Source organism: Vulpes lagopus, chromosome 10 (genome assembly GCF_018345385.1).
Source record: "Vulpes lagopus strain Blue_001 chromosome 10, ASM1834538v1, whole genome shotgun sequence".
In the NCBI taxonomy this organism is placed as follows: Eukaryota; Metazoa; Chordata; class Mammalia; order Carnivora; family Canidae; genus Vulpes; species Vulpes lagopus.
This window is the reverse complement of record NC_054833.1, coordinates 38811991-38837791: the sequence shown is the minus strand read 5'-3', so window position 1 is coordinate 38837791 and position 25801 is coordinate 38811991. Positions and strand designations below refer to the sequence as shown.

At 43.0% G+C, this 25801-nt stretch overlaps 1 protein-coding gene across 2 annotated transcripts in view; it reads left to right on the top strand.

Moving 5' to 3' along the window:
- Positions 1-25801, top strand: part of SORL1 (sortilin related receptor 1) — a 154401-nt gene that overhangs the window by 59159 nt on the left and 69441 nt on the right. For both annotated transcript variants that reach the window (XM_041770729.1, XM_041770730.1), the window contains 5 exons: positions 7248-7336; positions 16737-16915; positions 18339-18525; positions 22293-22421; positions 22917-23002. In XM_041770729.1, coding sequence (XP_041626663.1) covers positions 7248-7336; positions 16737-16915; positions 18339-18525; positions 22293-22421; positions 22917-23002 — 670 coding nt within the window. The remainder of the gene's footprint in view (positions 1-7247; positions 7337-16736; positions 16916-18338; positions 18526-22292; positions 22422-22916; positions 23003-25801) is intronic.

The following is a 25801-nucleotide window of genomic DNA, read 5'->3' as shown; positions in this document are numbered from 1 at the left end:
ATCTGTCGGTGGACATTACAGTTTTTGCTGATTGTAAGTTTAGCTGTTAAAAACACTTTATCACATGCTTTTTTTTAGATGGACATATATTTTTACTTCTTTTCGGTGGATGCCTTAGAACAGAATGACTGGACAGCTTGGTGGGTCTGTGTTTAACTTTTGAAGGAATTACCGAATTGTTTTCCAAAATGAATGTACCGTTTTACATTTCTACCAGCAGTGTGTGAAAGTTCTAATCACTTCCGGTCCACACCAACACTTGGTATGGTCAGTCTTTTTTTTAAATTTTAGACATTTTAATGAGTACACAGTGATATCTTATTATGGCTTTAATTGGCACTTTCTTGGTGTCTAATGAAATAGAACTTCTTTTCATGTGCTCATTGGCCGTTTAAAAATCATTTTTTGAAGTGTTTAAGTCTTGTGCTTATTTTTTGTAAAAAAAAGTTGAGTTTGCCTTCTCATTGAGCTGTAAGAGATTTTTTTGAAAAATGTATTCTGAATTAAGTCTTTCGTTTGATATATGTGTCATGAGTATTTTCCGTGGCCTGGCTTGTTTTCTTAATGGTGTCTTTTAAGAGTAAATATTCTAAATTTTGCTGAAATCTGATTTATCAATTTTTTTTCTATGTTTTATGCCCTTTATTGTTCTAAAAAATATTTGTCCCTCCCAACGCTGCAAAGATTTACCCCTGAGCTTCACAGTGTCAGGCTGTAGTTTAGGTTTAAGATCCATTTTTTTTTTTTTTTTTGGTTTATGATCCATTTTGAGTTGATTTTTATATCTGATGTGATCGAAAGGCTGATACTCATTTTTCCATATGGAGATTCAATGATCCAGCCCCACTTACTGAAAAAGACTGCCCCCATTGAATGCCTGTTTGAAAATCAATTGGCCAGATATGTGTGGGTCTAGTTTAGGACTTTCTATTCTGCTCTATTCATCTATTTGTCTTTTCACCTGTACCAAACTGTCTTGATTATGGGAGACTTAGAGTAAGTGCTGGAATCAAGTAGGTAAGTCCTCCAACATTTTTCGTCTTAAAAATTTCTTTGACTATCCTAGATTCTTTGTATTTCCACAACATTTTTAGAATCAGCTTGTCAGTTTCTACAAAACCTGCTAGGATTTTTTGACTGGGATTACATTGAATTTATAGATCGATTTTGGGAAAATTGACATCTTAGCACTATGGAGTCTTCTGGTCCATGAATGTAGTGTGTTTCTCCATTTCTTTTTAAGTCTCACTGAGTGATATTTTGTAGATTTTGATGTGGAGGTCTGTATATCTTTCGTTAGTTTCATTTCTAAATATTTAAAAATTTTTTGGTATTCCTGTAAATGAAATTTTCTTTCAAGTTTCCTTTCCAATTTTTGCTGTTGTATGTAAGAATATAATTGATTTTTACATATTAGCCTTGGATTCTGCAACCTTGCTAAAATAATAAATAAATAATAAAATAATGTTAGTAGTTTTGTAGACTCAAAGAGATTCATATCATCTGCAAATACGGACCGTTGTATTTCTTCCTTTCTGATCTTTATGTCTCCTATTTCCCTTCTCTTCTCTAATAGGTAATAATATGGCAATATGTAATATGGTGTATTACTGTTTTTAAAAAAACAGCCCTCTTTTCCTTTATTCTCAGAACATTTTTGATTCCAAATGTTGAGGGAGGTTCCCCTCACAGTAAGCAATTCTCCAATTCTCTGGATACTAATTGGATGTCCTTTATTTTGGTTGTGACTGACTAGCTGACATTAGCACAGATCTCACAGTTTAGGGGCTGGGTCTCATAAGACTGCCCCACCCCTTAGGATACTTTGGTGGCTCAGTGACTGAGCATCTGCCTTCAGTTCAAGATGTGATGCCTGGGTCCTGGGATCGAGTCCCACATCAGGCTCCCCTCTGCCTTTGTTTCTGCCTCTCTCTCTCTGTGTTTCTCATGAATAAATAAATCTTAAAAAAAAAAAAAAGACTGCCCACCCCACCCCACTTCACATGGTCATTGTAAGTCCCAGGTTGTCACCTATACTTCTCACTGACCAGCTTATAAATAGGGGGTTCCCATGACCCCCTTCTTGGGTTCAGCAGTTTGCTAGAATGGCTGATAGAACTCAGCGAAATATTTACTTACCTCCACCAGTTTATTATAGAGAATATTATAAAGGCTGCAGCTGGATGTGGTACATAGGGCAAGGTCTGGAAGGATCCTAAGTACAGGAACTTTTGTCCTCATGGAGTTGAGATGTGCCAACCTCCCAGCATGTGGGTGTGTTCACTAACCTGGGAGCTCTTCTAATCTCAGCTTAGGGATTTTTTTTTTTTTTTTCCAGTGGAGGCTCCATCACTTAAACACTCCCTCTCCAGCCCCTGTCCTTTCCCCAGACGATGAGGCAAGGCTGGGAGTTTCTAATCATGCTTAGTCTTTTTTGGTTACCAGCCTCTCTACTGTCCAGGAGTTCACCAACATTTGCCTCATTACAACAAAAGACTCTCCTGTCATCCTGGAAGTTCTGAGGGATATAGGAGCTCTATGTAAGACACACATCACCCCCACCAGTCAGGAAATTACAAGGGATTTAGGAGTTCTGACCAGGAGCTGGGAACAAAAACCAAAATACCATTTATTCTCTTATCACACTGTCACATATGTAGTATGATACGTTACATTGATTGATTTTTGACCGTTTTACTAACCTTGAATTACTGGGATAAACCCTATTTAACATGGATTTATTATCCTTTTTATACCAGATTAGGTTTGAGTTGCTAATAGTTTGTTAAAGATTTTTACCTCTTTTTTTTTGTTTTTTTGTTTTTTTTGTTTTTGGTAATGTCTTTTTCAGGTTTTGGTGCTAGGGTTGGGCTGGTGTCATAGAAGAAGTTGAGCAGTGATTCCTCTTTTGTGTAAAAGTGGTATTACTCTTTTTTTTGAATAATTCACCAGTGAAGTTATCTGGACCTGGGGTTTTCTTTTTGGCTGTGTTTGGGTTAGAAATTCAGTTTCTTTGGCAGATAGGGAACTGTTGAGATTTTTTCTACTGCTTATGTCAGTTTTGGTGAGTTTCATCTGGATTATTGAATTTGTTGGCTTAAAATGACTCAAGGTATTTTCTTTTCTTTTTTTTAAATGTCTGTAGGGTCTGTGGTGATCACATGTTTTCATTCCTGATATTGAGGATTTGTAGTTTATTTTTTCATAGATTTTATTTATTTATTTGACAGAGAGAGAGCTTGAGCAAGTAAGTGCACGAGCAGGGGGAATGGCAAGCAGAGGGAGAGAGAGAAGCAGGCTCCCCCCTGAGCAGGGAGCCCAGCATGGGGCTGGATCCCAGGACCCTGGGATCATGACCTGGGCCGAAGGCAGACACTTACCCTGACTGAGCCACCCAGGAACCCCTGTGGTGTTTTTTTTTTTTCTGTTTTGCTTAATAGTTTAGTTAGTGGTTTGTCAATATTATTGATCTTTTCAAAGAATGTGCTTTTGGCTTTGTCTCTTTGGCTTGTATTTTATTTTGTTGATCTCTGCTCTTTAGTATTATCTTTTCCCTTATTTACTTTGTATTTAATTTGCTTTTCTTTTTGTAGCCTTTTTTGGGTATAACACTAGGTCATTGATTTTAGATGTTTTTTCCTAATAGAAACATTTAAAGCTCTAAGTTTTTGTCTAAATATTGCTCTAACTAATGTCACAAATGTAAAGATGCATTTTTGTTGTCATTCAGTTTAGAATATTTCTTAATGTCTCTCTTTAAAGTTGAGATGTAATTCACATATCATAAAGTCCATCATTTCAAAGTATATAGTTCAATGGGTTTTTGCTGTATTCACAAGTGATCTGATATTTAATCTTTACCGCTCTCTAATTCTAGAACATTTCTATTACTTCGGCATGTCCCTTTTGCTTTTTGTCTTTGGTAAGTTATTTAGAAAAGGGTTGTTTAGTTTTCAGATATTTGACATTTCCCTAGTATCTTATCATGATTGATGTCTAATTTAATTTCCTTGTTTTTTTTTTTTTTTTATTTATGATAGTCATACAGAGAGAGAGAGAGAGGCAGAGACATAGGCAGAGGGAGAAGCAGGCTCCATGCACCGGGAGCCTGACGTGGGATTCGATCCCGGGTCTCCAGGATCGCGCCCTGGGCCAAAGGCAGGCGCCAAACCGCTGCGCCACCCAGGGATCCCTTAATTTCCTTGTAGTCAGAGAAATAACACTTTATATGATTTTGATCCCTTTAAATTTACTGGGACTTGCTTTGGGATCCAAGATGTGCCCTACTTTGTTGAATACATCGTATGCACTAGGAAGGAGTATGTATTCTGCTGTTGGATGTAGTATTCCAGAGATGTTATTTATAGGAAGGTGGTTGATACTTTGCTGTTAAGATCTTCTGTGTTCTTACTATTTTTTTTTTTTTGACTAGTTCTAGTAATTGCTAAGAGAGCAGTGGTAAAATCTCCAACTATGATTGTGGGAGATTTTTTCCTTTAAATCCTGTTAATTTTAGCTTTATGTATTTTGAGGCTCTGTTATTAAGTACATGCACATTTATAATTATCTTTTCTGTTTGTGCCCCTTCTACTGTTAGGAAATATCCCTCTTGTCTGTGGTGATAACCTTCACCTTGAAGTCTATTTTACCTTCCAGCCTTTTTTATGTTTACTGTTTCAGTAGTATATCTTCCACCATCCATTTACTTTCTACCTACCAGTGTCTTTGTATTTAAAGGGTCTCTTATAGGCAGCATCTAGTAGGGTCTTGCTTTTTTATTCATTCTGCTAGGCACTGCTTTAACTGAAATGCTTAAACCATTAACAGTTAACATAATTGTTGATATGGTTGGATTTAGGTTCAAGATTGTATATATATATGTATATATATATATATATTTTTTTTATTACTCTGTTTTTCCTTTATTGACTTTTCTATATTATTTAGATGGTTTTGGTTTTCTGCTTTTATTTAGGTATTTTTTTATTATATTTTTTTTCAGTGGTTGCTCTAAGGATTACATCATGCATATTTACTCTGTCATAGTCTTTTTTGAATTAATATGACTTTTAATATAATGTTACACTTCACATAAAATTTAGAAACCTTGCAACCATGTAAGTCCCTGACTTTTTTTGATTATTGTTGTCCTATGTATCCCATTGAAATATATTAAAAAATCTACAAGACAATGATTTTACTTTTGCTTTACATCATTATACCAGTTTTAAAGAATTTAAGGGGAAAGAAGCAGTCTTATATTTACGCAGATACTTCTTTTGCTCATTCTTCATTCCTGAGAATCCCTGTATCCCCCTGGTTAAGTTACCTTACAGCCTGAAGAAATTCTAGTAGCATTTTTTGTCAAGCAGATCTATCTGTTACGTATTTTCTTGGTTTTCCCTCATTTGAGAATCAATTTATTTCACCTTCATTCCTGGAAGACGTGTTTGTTGATATAGAATTCTGGTTTGGTAGTACTTTAAAGATATGCCACAGTTATCTTGCCTCTCTGATTTCTGATGAGAAATCTACAGTCATTTCATGTCCTGCATGCAGTCCGTCATTTTGTCTAAAGATTTCAAGATCTTTTTTCTTATCTTTGGTTTTTAGCGGTTTTGTTGTGATGTATATAAGGGTATGGTTTTGTGTTTATCCTGTTTGGGTATGCTGATCTGGAGTCTATAAATGTATGTCTTTCACCAAATTTGGGAAATATTCAGGCGTTATTTCTTCAAATACTTTATTTTTCTTGCTCTGGTCCCTTTTTCCTGTTCTTAGACTCAAATCACACATGCTTTTATTATTATCTTCCTGGTCTTTGGGGCTTTTTTCTTTTCAATCTTTTTTTTGGTGTTCTTTATAATGGATAATTTCTACTGTTCTGTACTTATAACCAGATTCACCAATTCGTGTGTCATTTCTATTCTGTTGTTGAGCCCATTAGTGAATTTCTTACTTCACATGTTATATTTTTCTGTTCTAAAATTCTTTTCTTAAGAAATAGACATCAAATATCATGTCTAATTTTTAAAAAAATTTCTTATTCCACTTCTCTGGGAAGAATCTTTGTCTTTTGTTCATTTCAAGTGTGTGTTCCTTTACCCTGTGAGACACAATTATGTGATCATAATTACATTATGATAAATAATGTATGAAATATGATAAAATAATTACATTATTTTAAAGTGCTTGGTAATTCCAGCATTTGAACCATCTTGGGGTTGGCACTTGGTGATTGTCTTTTCTCTTGAGAACTGGGCAGGTTTTATTGGTATGTGTGTACATTGAATAATTTTGGGTTGTATCCTGGACATGTGAATGACATACATGAAATAGAATCTACTGGAGGATGTGGATATTTTTGTTTTAGTGGAAAGTGTATCTGTTTAGATTTAGACTGTGGGTTCCTTCTCACATATAAATCTCCATTTCATTCACTAAACCTTTGCCATGTTGGTTTAAGTCTGCTCCACATACGTGTAGTTTAGGGATTAGGGTGAGGCTTGTGTGAGTTCATACACAGAATTAGAGGACTTACTTGATTGATACTCTCTCCTCTGGGATTTCATCCACATTCTCCCTGGCCTGCCAGGGCTTCGTTTCCAGATTCCATAGGGAGAAGTCATTTCTGTTGATGGTGTAGCCATCCATCTGAGATGTTCCAGGACTGGGATTTTCTCTTGGGGCAAAGCCATTTCCTTCTAAACAGGAAATCCCAGCTTGTGATTGCTGCTCAGGTTTTAAGTCCCCTGCACAAGCCATCTGATTTTGTTTACTCTTCAGTATCCTTGGGTAGCTCTTTTTTTTTTTTAAATATTTTGTTCAAAGTTTTTGTTTATAATCACCAGGAAGGATGATGGGCTGTTGTGGATTATACGATCATGGTAGAACTCAAACTCCAATTGATTGAGTTGTCCTCTCTGGTTGGTGAGAGTCGGAGATTTGGGTTTGACGCCTATTCCTGCTGTTTACTATCAGCCACTTTAATACCAACCCTTGGTTTCTTCATTTGGGGAAAAAAAATGGGGATCAGAGAACTCACTGCCCCATCCCCAGGGTTGTGTGGAACAAATAAGGTAATGGATGTGAATGTGCTCTGGAAACTGAAAAAGTGTCTTCAAGTGCTTGTCATCACTGCCACGTGCTTATGTGTGTACCTGTGCGTGTGTGTGCATGTATGGTGTGCATGGTTACTGCTCAGTTACTCCAGAGCAGTGGCATCAGCGCTGGCTTTTCCTCTTCAGGCACTTCCTGGACCTCACTACTATACCTGGGGAGACCATGGCGGCATCATCATGGCCATCGCGCAGGGCATGGAAACCAATGAGCTGAAGTAAGTGTCTCTGAGGAAGCTTTTTCTCTTAACATCATGCTGCTCTTCCAGAAAGTAAGTCTGTGAGTATAAGTGGATTGTCTCTCTTCAGTACTAGGTTGTTGACATCAAATCACTGTTGACCTTAGCAAATGATTTACACATTCTTTATCACAAAGAACAAATGACATATTTTTACTGATCCAGCCAAGTACGACTCTATATAAATTTAAATTCATAATGACTAAAAAATTAACCAGAGACTTCACCTTGTCCATCTTTGCTTTGTGTGGGACATGGAATGAGCGATAATAACAACAGTAAATAATAATACATAATAACAATACCTGAGTAATAATTTCAGAATGTGTACTACTTGGTAGCCAATCGACTTTTGCTGTTGACACATCTGGTTTGGGGATTCATAATTAACAGACCTGGAAGGGACATTTGGGGTTAACAGCTTCGTCTTACAAATGAGAAAACTGATACTCAGCAAGGTAAACTAATTTGCCGAGGATCCCCCCATTTGTTAGTGACGTTAAATTACGTTCTGTACTCTTTGCAAATGTATTGCTCTGAGAAGCAAAAATGTCTAGAGTCTATAACCTCTGCTCGCTCAAGTCTGATTTTATCAGAACCAGTTTGTTGATTATTTTTATCTGAAGTAGTACAAAAGTTAATTTGGCTAATGGTGGGTCAGGACCAACTGGCCCTCCTTTCTCCCTGTATTTGCACTGAACCCACCGAGATGTGTTCCTAAAGGAAGTGGGGAGGCCTCAGTAATCGTCTTGTTTAATGCAAAGAAGAAAGTCTTCTTTTCCTTTGCTCCTTTTAGAAACAGGACCAGCAGCAAGATAGAGGTGGGTGGTTTGAAAAACGATCTTTAGCATCTGGTTTCCCCCACGCTGAATTTGACCTATGTCGCGTAGGCTGGCCCCAAAGAAGCAGAGAGAAGCAACAAAGGGCTGGCATCTGGCTGTTCTTGGGTCTGTGTGACACTGGTCAGCTGCTGCTTTAGAGCCAAGAGCCAGAAGAAGTCCTGTTTGTACCCAACACTGGATCCACATTCCGACTGGTGTTTGCTCAGATGAGGACGGTCACGAAGCACCGTGCTTCCCATATTTGTACCACCACTTATTTCTTTACCCATTAATTTATCAATTCCCATCTCCCATATTTAGCAAGCACTAATTGTGCTGGGTCCTGCACATCTAAAGATGAATAGGATGTTTCCCCTCCCTCATAAGGCGTCGATCCTCCTGGGGTGAGATACATAAGCAAACTGTGATGTTTAGGACTTGGCCGTGTGAGGAATACCGCAGGGGACGTGGGTTGGCTTCCTGGGCAGCATGCATGTCATGCTTCGTGTGGCAGTCTGATCGCGGAGTCACTTTCTGATTTTCCTTGTTTAACTTCTCTGCGGTTGACATTTGCATTCCGAGCTGGCTTCTCTGGAGTAGTTAGCATGATTCTAGTCCTCTTACACCATCTGTTGGTGCATATGTGCTCAGGGAACGCAGCGTCATTGCTGCATGAGCTGGAGCAAAACATGACCAGGAAAATAAACCTGCTGCCAGAAAATCACCATGCCTTCCCCGGACGCTTAAAAATGACAGGGGGCTGAAGTGTGTGTGGGGGTGTGGACTTGAGGGGATTATGGACACTGTAGTACCTTTCTATTTCTCCAGGTTATTTGGAGGTATCTGTGTGCATGGTTCGAATAAAGCATTTGCAAATATGAGAATAATTCCTGCCTCCTGTTGACAAGTGCATGTGTCCTACATAGCAGTCAGAGCTTGGCCTAAATCTGTGTAGCCACCTGGCATTTACTCAGTAGGTTGCCCTAAGAGGTTCTTTTTTTTAATTTTTTTCCTGCTTCTCTTCATACTCTGCTTTTGACCTGTCCCTGTACTCTACTATCAGCTTCACCAGAAGACAAGCAGGAAATAATACTCTACTTAGTTCATATCCTCAGACCACAGTGGTGACTTACGGTGATAGCCGAGCACGAGTGGGGGATTTCTGGTGCTGGGCCAGGACTTTGGGCCCCTTAAAGTCAGGCCTCCCTGACCACAGTGATGTCTCTCCTTGAGTCTCACAGCCTTTATTGGCGGTCTCATTAATTGGGCATCGATCATATATGGACTTCGTTCATTAGTTAGCTTTTAATTATATGCCTGAATTCTTCAACTCATTAGCAAGGTCTTTTGACCAGTATTTCTATTCCATACAGGCCAGCAGGCACTTAGTAAATGTCTGATCATTCAATAAATAGGTCATGCACACTTAGTCTTCTAAGATTGCTTATGTCTTTACTGTCTGATGAAGCCAGAGGGGCATGGTAGTATGGCAGGTGCATGGTTCTGAGGGGGCCATTCCCGCCGCGCTCTACGTAAATGACGTGCTCTGGAGCTCAAGTAGGAGTGGATGTGTGCCACCGAGAAGCACCAGGGCTGGCCCAGTCCACCTTCCTCCGTTTTCACATGGAGGAACTAATGTGACTTGTCAGTAGTTGGGGCCCAAACTGGACCTTGAGCATATTTCCTGACCCTCTCAGGTCAATTACACGGATGTTTGTTGAACATGTAGTGAGCCAGACGTTGTTCTAGGTACCCAGCGTGCAAAGGCGAGTGAGGCGTCAATCAGGAGCTGCCCATGTGCCCTGTGGCTCTGTTGTGTTTCTGAGTCAGCTGGAGAGAGAGGCCACGGGAAGGGCTTGTTCTGAAAGTGAGCTTTCTGACCCAAAGCCTTAGGGGAAGAAAGCCACGCAGCATAACACCAGGAACTCTCAAAAGAGTTTTAGTGGGAACAGAGGTTGGAATGATGTTTCACGAAAGAGTTAGGTTTTTGTTTTGTTTCGGTGGTTGTTCTTTTAAATTATTCATGTCTTTCTTTCCCTGATTAGCCCAGATAACTAAGAGTTGACTGTTATTTGTCTCAGCTCCTGCCTTGACTCTCTGCTGAGGCTGTTACCTTTGTTATTGCTAATTGAAATTGAGAGCAAGAAGTGGAACACTTTGTTTTGCTCTTGTGTCTACATGTCTGAAATGAGTAAATAAGAACCCGTTCTTGAGATTCATGTATTCATTCGATCACACTGTCACTGTGAACCATGCTCTGGGGATTCGGGTTTTTCTTGCGTATAATCCCTGAGTCTTTCAGGGAAGGGGCTACTGGGTTCTTGAAGTCTGACCAAAAAAAAAAAAAAAAGACGACCCCAACATAAGTTTGTTGGCTTGACCATGAAAAATAAGATTGACTGATCAACTGCCATTTCTTCTTGCTGGTTTACCTGCCAGCAAAATGCTGTCCTTAGTAGTTTCTGATAACATTTTGGGTTTGCCCAATAGCATCATTCTGTAGGGGAGATTTCTGATTTCAAGAGGCTTTCCTCCAGGAGTCCCTAAAGGATCACACAAAGTACACCCAGCAGAGCAGCTAGTTTTTTATTTTTTATTTTTAATTTTTGTTGTTGTTGTTGTTGTTGTTGTTTTTGCAGGGGGAGACCTGAGTTCTGGAAGCATCCAGAATGGGGGAGGTGGCAGTTAACCTACATGCTTGGTGGCTGCCCCTTATGTCAGTGGTAACACTGGGACAGTTGCAGAGAGAACCACCCCCACCTGCTGCATTTTAACCCTCACATGGTGTCTTTGGCCTTCGAGTTAGAGTGGAACAGGTGTTCTTATCACCTTTTAACTGTTAAGAAGCTGAGGGATGGGGTTAAAAGAATACAGTGCACCTTATTTCATTTCCTTGAGCGAATGTTAATGAGTGCCCCTTCTGTGTGCCGAGAGAGGTGCCACCACGTGCCAGGGGCAGAAAAGTGTAAGATAGAGGGAGCACAGAATGGCAGCCAGCTAGTGCTTGCTACTGAGAAGCCAGGGGAAGGAAGGAGGGGGAAGAGGGAGCTCGAGCAAGGCTGGTGTGTTGTTTCAGGGTTAGTGGGACCTTGGGCAAAGCGGGCCCTGCGTGGATCAACACATCTATGGGAGGCCTCAGGCTTTAGTACTGATGGAATGCAGACTGCAGGGAGGGGTGGGGAGAAAGGGGAATTGAGGCACATGTAGGTGGGGTCTGGGAGCTGGAGGGGGCCTTGCATGCTGCTTAGGAGAGATCAGGCTTGGCTTTTGCAGGGTTAGTATATCCTTAGGGTTTTCAGTGGGCGAATGACACAGCTAGATTTGAATTATGGAAGGATGGCCCTGGCAAGTTGAGGAGGATAAATTTAAAAGAAGCAAAACTGGAGGTAAGAGAGGAAGCTGGGAGCTGGTGGGGGTGGACTAAGCATTTTGTGGGGCAAAGTCTGCAGGACTGACTGCTCTTGACTAGCCTTGGGTGATGGGGTGTGCTGATCAGACTCCTCCTGGAGGAGCAGGGGAAAAGGGCAGGGAAATCTGGACAGATTGGACTGGATTGCCCTGGGCTGTGCACGGGGAGACATCCAGCAGGAGTCCACACCCGGTTCGGCCTTCCACCAGCCCTTGTGTGAATTCTCTCTTGACGCTAGTGATGGAAGATCCTCCGATCTTTGCTTGAACAGGTTGAGTGATGGGGATTTGCCAGAGCAGAAGGGGCTTTCATTTCACTTTGGGACAGTTTGTTGTTCGTTTCTTCATTCCCTCACTTTTTTTTAATCCATTTATTTCTTTATGAAATGAGAGTCCTCAAGTCAGAGAGAGCCCAGATTCACTCTCCAGTTTCTGGTTAGTGGGCGTGTTCTGCTCCCAGGAGACACACACAGAGGCTGTTTCCTCCTTCACCTGAACACCATGCAGGTGTCTGAGGTGCCCTCCCTGTCCATCCCTCATGTCTCCCACTCCATGACAAATGGTTCCACTTCCTTTCCTCCGAGGCCATGGGATCCCAACGCCATGGATCTCCACCCTCTGGGTATCCTTTAGATCTGCCTCACCGTGTCAGTGCTTTAAAACCTGGGGCCCAGATCTGACCCTGGCAGCTGACCCCGATGTACAGGGATTAACACCAACAGGGCTCGAGATGCTCAGTTCCTGTTAGAGGACATCCAACACTGTGCTCACACTTTTGACAGCCTCCCCAACTTTTTAGCTTCTGCCAAATTGTTTTTTTTCATCTTTTTTTATTTTCAAATTATTTTTTAAAAATGGAGATCCCCATTTACACACCATGAGATGCTTAGATTGTAAATACGCCGCTGAATCAGTTCTGGAGGGCACTTGTCAGGATGCCGAGAATGTCCATCCCCCAGAAAATACCTACCTGCCCCTTCCCTGCCAATACCACTGCCCCTGTTCCACCCCAGTTAGAGGCAGCTGATGGTCTGGTTATATTTTTACCACTGTGGGTTAGTTCGGCTTATTCTAGAACTTCCTGTGTTTGTATCTGGCTTCTTTTACTCACCATTTTTTTTTTTTTTTGAGATTCTATCTCTGCTGTGACTTCTATCAGTAGATAAAGTTCAGTTAAGCTACAAAACATAAGAGAGCCTTTTCTTATGAGTGTTTTCCTATGAATTTCTCAAGATTTTCTTCATCCTGTAACTGAGCAGGTAGGTTTTTGAAACAACGGGTAGGACTTTATTCTCATTTTGACTTCTCCTTTTGATATCATAAAAGTGTTTTGAATCCTGTTTTGGCATTAATTGCATTATCAGTACAATTAGCCTTGTATGCTTTGCAAATCTGATAGACTGACCTTCCATATTGTCATGCATATCCTTGACTAATGTGTTGAGCTGTGTGGGAACCAGAGGTCTCATTTTGGATTGAGGTCATATCATATGTCAGTAATCAGCACGCTTGGGATTTGATTCACCAGCAGTAAATTTTTATCTAGCTGTGTGGCCTGCAGAGATGCTTAGGAAGAAAGAATGTTGTGTATCATTACCTCCTCCTTCCAATCAAGGATTACCGTGAGAAAAGGAAAATAGGATTAGTTTGTTGTGACTTGCGTGTGAAACCACGTGAGTCCCAGCCCTCACAGACTTCCTTCTGTTCTAAGATCCATCAGATCAGCTGTTTCCATTCTCGAAACCAGTGTTTTCTTCTTCATCTTCCTAAAGGGCTTCAAGATCTCTCTCTGTTCTCCATGATTCTTTGAGATATTCATGTCTTTCCATTTCCTAGAATGTGCTCTCTTTCATACTCACTTTCTTTTAACGTCCCTGGGTTTTTTTTTTCTCTGCCTTGTCTAATTTGAACATCATTCTACTTGATGAAGATACAACCAAAATAGAAATTGATTCTGCCTTTTTTTTTTAACGCCCTGTTGTTACTATTTATACATTGACCATCCGAAGGATGATCCTTTCTAGTTGTTGATAGAATTTTTTTGCTAATTCCTTGTAGAATTTACCAGGCAACCAACGCACCATCCCACTGACCTACTTATCTACCACTTACTTTTATAATTTGAGTCATTTTTTATTTTTATAATTTGGCTGTTTGAGTTTAAGTTGTTTGGCCACTGTTCCTACGGATCACCTGCTGTAGGAATTTCAGCTAGAATTAACCAGCAGATTATTGCTGCTCCTCACTTCTTTGCATTTGCACTTTTCTCATCCTGGACATGCTGCTTAACAATCTGAGTTCCTCAAGGAGCTCTCTGGACAGCCACACAGCACTGTGTTCAGTTGAGTATCTTATCAGCACTTCCTTTACTTACTGCATCTGTGATTATATTTATGTTATGTTATATTTAGTATATTCTATTCAGTGGCCTTCCCATCCTCTTGAGAGTTTTTGACCATGGGGTTTATGTCTGTATTTTTATCTGAACATTTTGTACCCTCCAATCCTAAAGACTGGGGCTCTGTATGGTCTTTCACGCCTGGAGGAGCACAGAGATGACTTAGGTTTGTTTCCTTGCAAGGTTCGAGTCATTTTCATGTCATCAAAACCAGTCCTCCTCTAGGGATCAGGGCTTGGTCCAGAGCAGGTGTTTCCCAAACTGTTTGTTGCAGTGGTGATGTGACTTGCCCCTTCCCCGAAATTCCGAAAAAGCATTGTTTTCTAAATGCACAGTTTATTTTCAAATACATGGCTGTGCTTGGCCATGCACCTGCTGCTTAGTCTCATTCAGGCGTCATCCCAGAGTCCTCTGGGAACCTCTCAAGAAATGGGATGCTTCATTTCCTAAGGTTATCTGGGGTTCGATGAGCTCTTAAATAGAATTAACGAAAAGCAGTATGCGAATAGATGGACTTCCAGCATCATCACAGAGCAGATAGCTCCCGTCCTGTCTGGATAATGGACCAATGTTGCTGGTTCATTTTGCTTTAAAAGTGGTACTTGGCCCTTAGCGCGTCACACTGGTACGATGCAGGTGAACGGGTTAACTTCTCTCCAGATCTGCTTCAAAATTAGCTTCATCCAAAAATGTTTCAACCAGAGTATTTCTTCTCTTTGGGAGATTTGTGGAGGAGTCATTTAGTCTTCACCGCCATTCATTATTGATGTTGCCTTGTAGCTCCCCCAACTACCCAGCCCCACCCCTCCACCGCTGGTTGAACCTGCAGCCTCTTGCAGAAGTATCTATTTTAGTAACTTCAATTTGGGATGAAGTGTTTAGATTGCATGATGTTGTGAAAAGATTTATGTCAAGTATGAGAATGCTGAGGGAGTAAAACTAAAATCTCAAAAAGGGGGAAAGGTGAAAGAAGTTTTTAAAGATTTTTTTTAACTTTATTTTTTCATGAGAGATGCAGAGAGAGAGAGAGGCAGAGACATAGGCAGACATAGGCAGGGAGCCTGCTGCAGGACTTGATCCAAGGACCCCGGGATCACGACCTGAGGAAAGGCAGACGCTCAACCACTGAACTGCCCAGGCGTCTTGAAAAAAAGAAGTTCTGTGTGTCATTGGGGGTTGAGACAGAACCTAGAGTTCTCTGGTACTAAAGGAAGCACTTAGTGGTTTCTCACGCATGTTGCCAGCATACTGGGTGATGAAGCAAATGTTAGGCAGATTTTCCCCTTCTACTCTTCCTCCCTTTTAATACAAAAAGATCATTTAAAATTAGCACAGTTACTTCAGTGCTGCTGATTTTTTTTTTTTTCAAGAGCTTGTTCTCTGGTTCTGAGGTAGTCCTCTGTAGAGACTTTTCTCTGCACAGGTTTTTTTTCCCTCCAACTTAAAAATCTGTCAGACCACAGGAAAAAGTGGAGGAATTGAGTAAAGAACACTCTAATAAGTTCACTCAGAATCATCAGTTGCTAACATTTTGCCAGTTTGCTTTACATCCGTCAGTTGTGTGTTCATCCTGTCTGCCTCTCTGTCCATCTGTCTGTCCTTTGCTGAGTCATTTGAAAGAAAGTTGTAGCCATCATACCCTTTCCCAGCTAAATATTGAAAACCTGTATCTCCAATAAATAAGGGTATTTTCCTATGCAATCAGAATGCCATTATCACACCTAAGAGAATTAGCAGGAGTTCAGTGTGCCTTATACACTGTATTTATTTTTATATTTGTATTTATATACTTAACACCTGCCTCCCCACCCCACTCCCTCTCAACCCAGGATTCAGTCAAGGTTTCCACATTGCCTGTGGTCGTTAATACCTCTTAATCTCTATGTAACAAGCCTTCTGCCTTCTTTTGTTGGTTTGTTAAGTTTTTCATGCCCCCCCCCCCCGTTTTGCTTTGGAAGAATCTGGAACCAGTTGCCAGGTAGAATGTCGCCCCTGCTGGATTTGTCTGGTTGTACAGAGTATAACACAAGTGATGTGATATTTGCAAATTTGCAACAGTGCTTCATCCAGGAAGGAGGCGTGTAGTGTCAGATTGTCCCATTGTTCCTGGTGCTGAGTCTGGCGACGGCTGTGATTCTGGTCTGCTGTAGAACTGCATTTCCCCATTCAGAGTGAATGTGAATGATTCATCTGTGAGTTAATAGTTTTAGACCATGTGGACACCCTGGTCCGCAGCCCTGTTTCACCTGGTGGTTTTAGCGTCCAGTGATCGTGTTGCCTGGCTCGGTTATTACGGTATGGGTGATGGGAGGGTCATTTTTCTCTTGCTGTCATTGTTTTCAGCATGTATTAGGTAGCATTGTGATAGAAGAAAAGTTTCCCCTCCTTCCTTTCTCTCTTCATCATCTGGCCTGACCCTACCTCCCTGGGAGATCCTTTTAGGATCATTCAGAGACCTTTACCCTATTTTTATTTAGCGTATAACCTGTTACCATCATTTTTCTTCTTATGTTCAAATTTTCCCAAACTGACCAGCTAGAGTTCCATCGTCGAGCTGGCCGCTGTGTCCTTTTGCCCTGATTGCATTGGTCTCTGAGCGCTTCCTTGCTTTCTGGCATGACCTCGAATGTTCCCTGCTTCAGCCATTTCTCCAAGGAGTCCTGGCTTCTCTCACTAGTGAATGTTATCTGTAAACCACGCTTTTGCCCTAGAGACTTTAACCATAAGGATCCTCTTCCTCGTCTTTGCACAGATACAGTACCAATGAAGGGGAGACCTGGAAAACGTTCATCTTCTCCGAGAGGCCAGTCTTTGTCTATGGGCTCCTCACAGAACCTGGCGAGAAGAGCACTGTCTTCACCATCTTTGGCTCCAACAAAGAGAATGTCCACAACTGGCTGATCCTCCAGGTCAATGCCACGGACGCCTTGGGTAAGCCGCTGCCTCCTTGGCCCTTTTCATGGAAACATTTACTGCCCAAAGCCTCAGCTTAGAGCCAACATGCCCACGGAGTCTGTAGCTGTCGAAGAAGATGCACACATAAGCAGTGACCGGGACATTCAGAGACTGTTACTCAGGCAGTTCCCAGTAGGACCGTGTGTCATTTTGTGTCCTCATTTTTCCTAGTCAGCAGTTCTGGTTTGGCAGACTGAGCGAGTGATTCCTGTGTCAGGGGCTGTGTTCCAGATGATACAGGATCCTCTCAGCTGTCTAGGGTCCCGTCAGCATCCGCTAGCAGGGAGAGGGGTGACTCAGCATCTTCCTTCCTCCCTCATCCCCCTACAGCCCCACTCTCTCCCCCTCCTTCTACCTTGGCTAATGACATTCCAACTGAACCAAAAGGTCCTCTCTGTTACCCATTCAGCTTCTACTGCTTAAAATCGTTTTCCTGTTTCAGGATCCATGTACTTGGCTGCTAAATCTCTACCAGAAGACCTCTCTCTCTTCTCTTCTCTGTGTCCAGAGCATAAGCATCCTACTCTTCACGCCCCGAATCACACATTTGTGTCTGTCACCCTGCTTATATCATTCCCCATCAACTAGATTATCAGGTCCTTGGAAATAAGAACCTGTCCTGTCATGTGTATTTTCCACCCACTGAATAGCCTGAGAGCCTTACAGTCAGAGTTTAATGAGTACTTGCTGATTGGAATGGCAAGGAGTTGACGGCCGTTCATCAGTTTTAGGCAGCATGGAATCTGATTGAAGACACACATATAAGAAAGACTTAGGGTCCCAGGGTAGACATAGGTATACTTTGGAATGTCTGGAGAAACCACTCTACTTAAATTCCAAGGGAATGTGGGTGGATGGAGCGATCATCCAGGCTGTTTTGCCATTTCTCAGCCTCCTTCCACGAAGCTTCTGTGCCTTCCAAGTAATGACAGTGAATTCTCTATTGCTCTGGGGCCATTACTTCCAGGCGTGCCCACACGCGCTCCCCTCGTCCCCCTGGGAAGCAGGCAGGAGACCATATTCCTGAACGACACCATCTACCAAGGATCCGGCCTGATCCTGCCTCCCTGGGAGATAAGCACCTCTGATACCCATTTCTGGAGGGAACTGCAGAATCTACTAGAATATTTCAAGAGTTTAGTTGGTGCCAGAGGTGGCTTGCTTCTTCCCAGCTTTCTCAGAAGCACAGCTGTGTTTCAGGAGGTGCCATTTCCATTGGCATGGGTGCTTCCTGGCATCAGAGCAGGCCAATGGGAGGCTTGGCGTAGCTCCAGAGAGTCTGTGTGCCTGCCAAGCAACAGCGGGACGAGCCAGACGTGGGTGCTCAGGCCGAAGGGGACAGGAAACCCCCATGTGGGGCTCCTTCACATGCTTCCTGCTGCATTTCCCTTTTCCCCAGGGGTTCCCTGCACAGAGAATGACTACAAGCTGTGGTCGCCGTCTGATGAACGAGGCAATGAGTGTTTGCTAGGACACAAGACCGTTTTCAAACGGAGGACACCGCATGCAACATGCTTTAATGGAGAAGACTTTGACAGGCCTGTGGTGGTGTCCAACTGCTCCTGCACCCGGCAGGACTATGAATGGTTGGTTCTTCTTCGATGCCTGGGGACTGGGTCGGGTCTTGCTCAGCCAGCAGTGTGGCGCACAGACTAGAGCCTTCCCCCTGAGGAAAAGAAAGGCAATCATAGGAGGTCGGTATTTATTAATAAGTGTCCTTTTTTAATGTGCTAAGCACTTTTTATATAGATCACTCTATTTAGTCCTCACAGCTCCAAAATGAGGGAGAGGCATCACACCCTAGGGAAGCTGCAGCAGTTGATTTAGGAATAGATCATTCTGGCGCTTATTTCAATGAGAACAACTTCAAAAGGGAACACACTGAAGGTTCCACTGTAGGTAACTCCTTTTTCTTAGGAGCTCTGTTCTACAGAAATGAGGGGATGTCAGTACATACATATTTGAGTGTATGTATACAGGCTTGAAGCAGAGTACTGAGAAAGGTGGAGGCATAAGAAACCATGGGTGCGCGAATCACGCAGCCAGAGAGGGAAAGCTGCGTGGGCTTTCTGTGCTTTTATTGTGATTGTTGGCAAGAAGGAGGAGACTGATTTGCTGCTGGCAAACCCGGAAGTTTCTGGAGGTCATGCTGTTTGAGATGGGCCTCAGGGAAGCTCCTGGGTCTGTGGACTGGAGCACTCTGAGATGTGGCAGCAATGGGGAGGGGCAGAGTCAGGGAAGTCCCTGGCGGTTTGGCTTGGATGCCTTGTAGGTATAAAGTAAGGTCAGGGAATGGAGCTGAGCTGATACTTAAGGGTAGAGGCAGAAGGGGTACAGACCTTATTCTGTGAGCAGAATAAGAGCAGGATGAGGGGCTTTGAAGGCTTTTTTTTTTTTTTTTGAATTAAAGATTTAATTTATTTATTAGTGCGAGAGAGCATGAGGGAGGTGGAGGGTCAGGGGGAGAGGGAGACGCAGACTCCCCACCAAGCAGGGAGCCCGACACGGGGCTTGATCCCAGGACCCCAGGATCATGACTTGAGGTGAAGGCAGACGCTTAACCGACTGAGTCACCCAGATGCCCCCTTTGAAGGCTTTTGATGAGAGCCTGGCTTTAGATAATTCTAGAAGTAAAGCATGTAGGGTCTCGGAGCCCCTAGGCAGTCCTTTGAGCTTTGAGCATGGAATCACTCCAGGCCAGGCAGGACGATCCGCAGAGCATGAGTATCAAACTAGATAGAGCATGTAACTCCTTTCTCAATAGTTGCTGAGGCACATAAAACCTAAAGTTTGCTTTGGGAAGCCACACTTATCTTGACAAAAGCCAGAGGCCTCTGATATGTCCTAGTCTAGAGGTTGGAACAGGGCCACGGAGTAAATGTTTTAGGCTCTGCAGGCCATATGGTCTCTGCTGGCAGCTCCACAACTGCTCGTGGTGGTACGGAAGCAGCCACAGGTGAATGGGTGCGGCTCTGGTCCCATAAAGCTTGATTTACAAGAACAGCTCTCTAGGTCGGGCCAAGTCCTGCCCTAGACCAGTGGCTTCTGAAATGTGAGTGCACGTGAATCACCTTGGATCTTGTTAACATGCCGGTTCTGACTCTAGCTAGCTCTGCTAGGCTCCCTGTGATCCCGGTGCTGCTTATCTGTAAACCTATCCTTTGAACAGCAGGGTTTTAGACAGTACAAGACGCGTACTCCCTTTGAAAGCTCGGTGGTTCTAAAATAACAGCGTTGACCCTTCTGTTGCAAAACCACAGAGGTTCAATGCCCCTTTGCTGCCTTCTGTTCTCCCTTAGATACCCCCAAATTGTAATTCTATTCTGAGAGCTTTTGCTGGCCCGAGGTCCCCCTGACTGTAGGGGTCCTCTGTGGAAAAGGTTATAGTGCTCTTCTCTCTTCCTTGATCCCCATTATTACTTCAAAACAAAATGAAATAAGAAACATGCAAGGAAAATCTAACAACTCTTTGGGATTTTTCCTTAATGACTACTACTATGCTTTTTCTCTAAAATCTGCCTCTCTTCTACCAAACCAACAACCCCCACCACCAGAAACCGGAGGCTGGTGTGCCTTCTTTGAACAAAGGCCTGGCTCCCACTGGTCTACCAATGCTCGCCTCAACTTACTCATGGAGATCACTAGGTGCTGAGTCTTAAAGATTGAGAAATCCACCTGCCCTGTCCCTCACAGAGTTGGGCTTTAGGCCATATGAGATCATGAGGGTGATGACTCAAGCCATCTGTGTGTGTAGCTGCTAGAAAGGGGGTGGCTGGACTGTGTGGCTCTTGGAAATGTTCGGTGGCCTTGGACTGGGGCCTTGCGGAGGGAGATGGTCTAAAGGTGGACAGCAGGAGGGGAAATGAGAATGCATGAGCTTATAGTATCTGTGCGTTAGTTCGGTTCCTGAGTGACAACTACATCGGAAAGTCTGGTTGCTTTTGACAGTCCTTTCTGATCTCTCTGGGACGCCCAGCCACTGGCCCGTATGTTCCCTGATTTCAGAGCTAGTCTCTTTCAGAAGCTGGGTTTAGCACTCCAGTGTGTATTCACAGCCTATTAGGCCATGACCTAGAGATTGAAGAAATCTTACTAAGAACAGGTGCTTTGCCATCGGAGGTAAATAAGTAATTAGCTAATGCTCCACCTACCCCTCCAAAAAGATTTTAGGCAGCCATTTGGTAAAAAAAAAAAAAAAAAAATTCATTAAAAAAAAAAGAGATCTATTTGGTAGAGTAATAAAACCCTGCCTTCTGAAAAATTTCTGCAAATTGCTAAATGTGGATTATGACATAATAAATACACAAACTGCTTAGCCCTGTACCTGTTAATACTTCTTGTGGAGAAGGTGTTAAGTAAGTATTGGCTGGACTGAATAGAGTAAATGAAGCCTTTTGAGTAGAGCACATCAATGTGGAAAATCCCTTTGAGTTACAATTTAAGTTTGGGGCAGGGCTTTGGGAATTACTTAGTGCAGTTGCCTCTTCTTGGGATTGTTGAGAAGTCATGCTGTGAAGGGTGGAGTCGGGATAGACCCAGATCTCTGCTTCTTACTCCAGGACTCTGCCCCTGGAGCTGGGTGTTTTGGCAGAGATGTGGCCCCCAAATGGCGGAAGGTCTTGTGGCCCAAAGCACTATGTCCCTAAGTTCAGGATGAGACACCCCAGGTGACTTTAGGTAGTATGTGGACATGGTCTTAAATAACATTGAATCTTTAATGAAAAAGATTATTCTTTGAAATTTCCTCTTTTAGTTCTTCTAATCACATCAAGGAGAAAGTATCACTGGGTGCTAGTAACTATTGAACATTTGCTAATGCCTCTTAACAAAGACCCGGCAGACCCAGAGCCTTGGGGAGGGAACTGGATCCAGCTAAAAAAATTAATATTGTTTTGTTTTGGGGGTAATGATGTGTATTGTTTTGGCATATGATGGTGGTTTTCCAATCATGGTTCAGGTATGGTTCAGGTATAAAGTTTCTTTTGAAAATGTGTTAATGTAAAAAGGTGAGTATTTTTTTTAAAGATTTACTTATTTATTTACTCATGAGAGACAGAGAGAGAAAGAGAGAGAGAGAGAAGAGAGAGAGGCAGAGACACAGGCAGAGGGAGAAGCAGGCCCCATGCAGGAAGCCTGACGTGGGACTCGATCCCGGGTCTCTAGGATCAGGCCCTGGGCTGAAAGTGGTGCTAAATCGCTGAGCCACCCGGGCTGCCCAGGTGGGTATTCTTTAAAGGGACAAAGGAAGTAGCTTACAATAAAGTGATAGGCAGTCTGGGAGATGTCACAAGGGTTGGTATTGACATGCCTGAAGTATTTAACGGCCCTCACGGACCCCAATTGCCTTTTTTAGTGACTTTGGCTTCAAGATGAGTGAAGATTTCTTCTTAGAGGTTTGTGTTCCGGATCCTGAGTTTTCTGGGAAGTCCTACGCTCCTCCTATGCCTTGTCCTGTGGGTTCTACTTACAGGAGAACAAGAGGGTATGTCTCACAATGGTCGCCATGCGCGGGACACGAGGGGTCTACCCTGGGTTTGAGAACAGAGAGGGCCTCTTGGGTTCCTTTCATACTCCAGGTGCTTGGATCCAAGCTGGCATCTCTTAGGGAGCTTGGGCAGTATTTAGCATTAGTATGCAAACTCTACTACTCCAGAAAAAAACCCCATGCAAATCTGTGAAATTCGCTGCAGCTCTCACTATGGGCTAAGTCATAGAATTTGGCAAGGATACATCTTTATAGGAGTTCGTTGAAGAGATATTTATGTAAACTCTTGGCCAGGGCAGCCTTCCCAATGGTGTGGGCTGCCCAACGTAACCATAAGCAGGACCAATTCAGAATGAATACACATCCTTCTTGTTCTGTAAGGAAATGAATGGATGGATGCCACTGTCTGTGGATAGGAAGAGGTTTCCAGTTATGGAGACTTATATTCTTGGTTGTGTCTGACCTCTTGCTCTTGGGGTTGGGGGATGACAGCTATCGGAAGATTTCTGGGGACACTTGCAGTGGAGGAGACGTTGAAACACGACTGGAAGGAGAACTGGTCCCGTGTCCCTTGGCAGGTAAGAGGTGGTTTCTTGCCTTTGAGATCTTGAGATACTCACTCTAGCATCCTCATGATTTCACCCAGGTCTAGTCTTGCAGCCCTTCTAACAATGGAGGAGAAACATGGAAATTACAAGCAGCACTGAACTTCCCTTTTTCCCTAAACTTGGGGAAATCAAAGCCAAATTTATTTATAGCCTTGGGCTTTTATAGGAATGGGAAGTATTTTTTGAGGAAAATCCCTTTTATTTGTTGAAGTGTTTATTCTGCGTGCCTTGTATCTTAGGCATGGTGGGGGTGGGGGGCTTTTGCATGTTCCTTGATCTGTTTGTCTGAGTTGAATATAAAGAGACTCGTGGCTTTTGGGGAATTCACTAAGTGGTCTACCTTAATTTTTATAGTAATAATAATAGCAAGTACTTCAGTGAAACTTCACACATTTTAATGTATTTTTCCACGTGTTCTCATTGTAATCCTTATCACGACCCAGTGGAGCAGATCCTGTAATAAGCTCCTTTTTCTTTTTTTTTTTTTAAATAAAGAGGCATGTTCAAAGGAAAGGGTTAGTCAGCCTATTGCAGGTCATACATCTGTTAAGAGACAGCTCAAATTCAGACTCTTCAGACCCATGCTCTTCCCTGGACATCACCCAAGTGGCAGAGGAGTGTCATTCCCATCATTTTAGGTGATCATTAGTTATGCTCATTAGGAAAAACTTTGGAGTACACAGGCTGTAAAGGAATAGTGTGGTCCACACATGCTTTAAATTGATGGGTGATGGCGCAGGTGGTGTGTTATTTGCAGTCTAGCCTCAAAATGAGGAGACCCTCGCAAATAGTTAATCTCTTAGCCACCTTTCCTTTCCTGCTGTTTCTACTGCTTATTCGTGCAAAGCTCCCTTGTTTCCTGGGAGCCCTTCCTGAGGTAGATGGCTGGAGCTGACCTGGCGGGGGTGTCTGATGGAACAGCAATCAGTGCCTGCTGGATCATGAGAAGTGCGTGTTCCTCTGCAGAGCACCCCCCTTGTTCTCTCCTGCTTGCCAGCTCGCCCCTGTGTTTTTCATGCTAAGCTCATTAGTTCCTTAATTTAATCTTCCATCATTACCAGAGTAATTAACATCCCTCACTGTGGAGACTTCAAAAGAACGCGGCTTCAGCAGATTCTCGCAAATGAGCAGATAATATTCAAATACGCTCCTCACAAGAGCTGTTATTGATGAGGGTTTGGGTGAGTAGGGTTTGAGTGATTGCTCTTAAGGGCTGGAGTACATACTTTTGCAATAAACATTTCTGAAGATAATCCAGTGAGGGACAAAACAGTTTGTTTAAAGCCATCTAAACTGGGAGGAGAGCTATTTTCTGAGGAGAAAAAGAGAACAGGGAACAAAGTGGAAAAATCACATTTGTAGTGTAGGCCCACCTCCTAAATGTAAAAAAGAAAAAGAAAATGCCTGGCACAAAAGGCAGGGGCATACCATGAAAGGAAAGGATGGTTTCCCAGGGCTGATGGGAACCGTAGCATCTTTGCAAAGAGGAGGTCATCTAGAAGAATTTTTTAAAAGATTTTATTTAAGAGAGAGAGAAAGACAGCACGAGCAGGGGAGGGGCAGAGGCAGAGGGAGAAGCAGACTCCCCACTAAGCAGGGAGCCCCGTATGGGGACTCAATCCCAGGACCTCGGGATTATGATTTTAGCCAAAGGCAGAGACACTTAACCTGACTGAGCTACCCAAGCACCCCACCTGGAAGGATTTTTTTTTTTTTTTATGATAGTCACAGAGAGAGAGAGAGAGAGAGAGGGAGAGAGGGAGAGAGGCAGAGACACAGGCAGAGGGAGAAGCAGGCTCCATGCACCGGGAGCCCGACATGGGATTCGATCCCGGGTCTCCAGGATCACGCCCTGGGCCAAAGGCAGGCGCCAAACCGCTGCGCCACCCAGGGATCCCCCTGGAAGGATTTTTAAAGATGAAGTCATTCTTTCTTTATGATTACTATAAAATAACACAGATGTTCAGGCTGTTCTCAGGTATGACTGGAATTGGCTAAGAATTCTGTTCCTTTCCTTTTAAAAAAAAAAATTATTCCTGAGAGACACACAGAGACAGAGACACGGGCAGAGGGAGAAGTAAGCTCCCTGCAGGGAGCCCAATGATGCAGGACCTGATCCCAGGACCCCAAAGCCACGCCCTGAGCCAAAGGCAGATGCTCAACCACTGAGCACCCAGGTGCCTCTCTGTTTCTTATCTAAGTTAATCATTGAGCACAGAAAAGCAGAAGTTTCCTCTGGACCTAATCCTAAGGCAAGTATTTCTGGACTCAGGCTCTGCTATAAGGGCATCGGGTGGTGAGAAGAAAAACTGAAGCTGCAGATTGGGGTTTGCAGATGTTAGAAACGAGGGGTGGGAGGCTTGCTGCGTGAGTGTATCCTCCGTGGCTCTCCACGGCAGCTTCGACGAGAGTCCTTGGTTTCTGTGTCACTTACAGGCTTGGCAGCTTTCATCGTAAGGATCCTCTTCACTGGGAAGCACAGTGGGAAACTTCTTTTGAAAACCAGAAGAGATCAGTTACCATGTGGTGGTGGCTTAGATACTTTTGAAATGAAGTGAAACCAAAGAAAAAGAACACAAATTTACTTTTTTAAAAAAATTTTTAAAAATTTTTTTATTTATTTATGATAGTCACAGAGAGAGAGAGAGAGGCAGAGACACAGGCAGAGGGAGAAGCAGGCTCCATGCACCGGGAGCCCGGTGTGGGACTTGATCCCGGGTCCCCAGGATGGCGCCCTGGGCCAAAGGCAGGCGCCAAACCGCTGCGCCA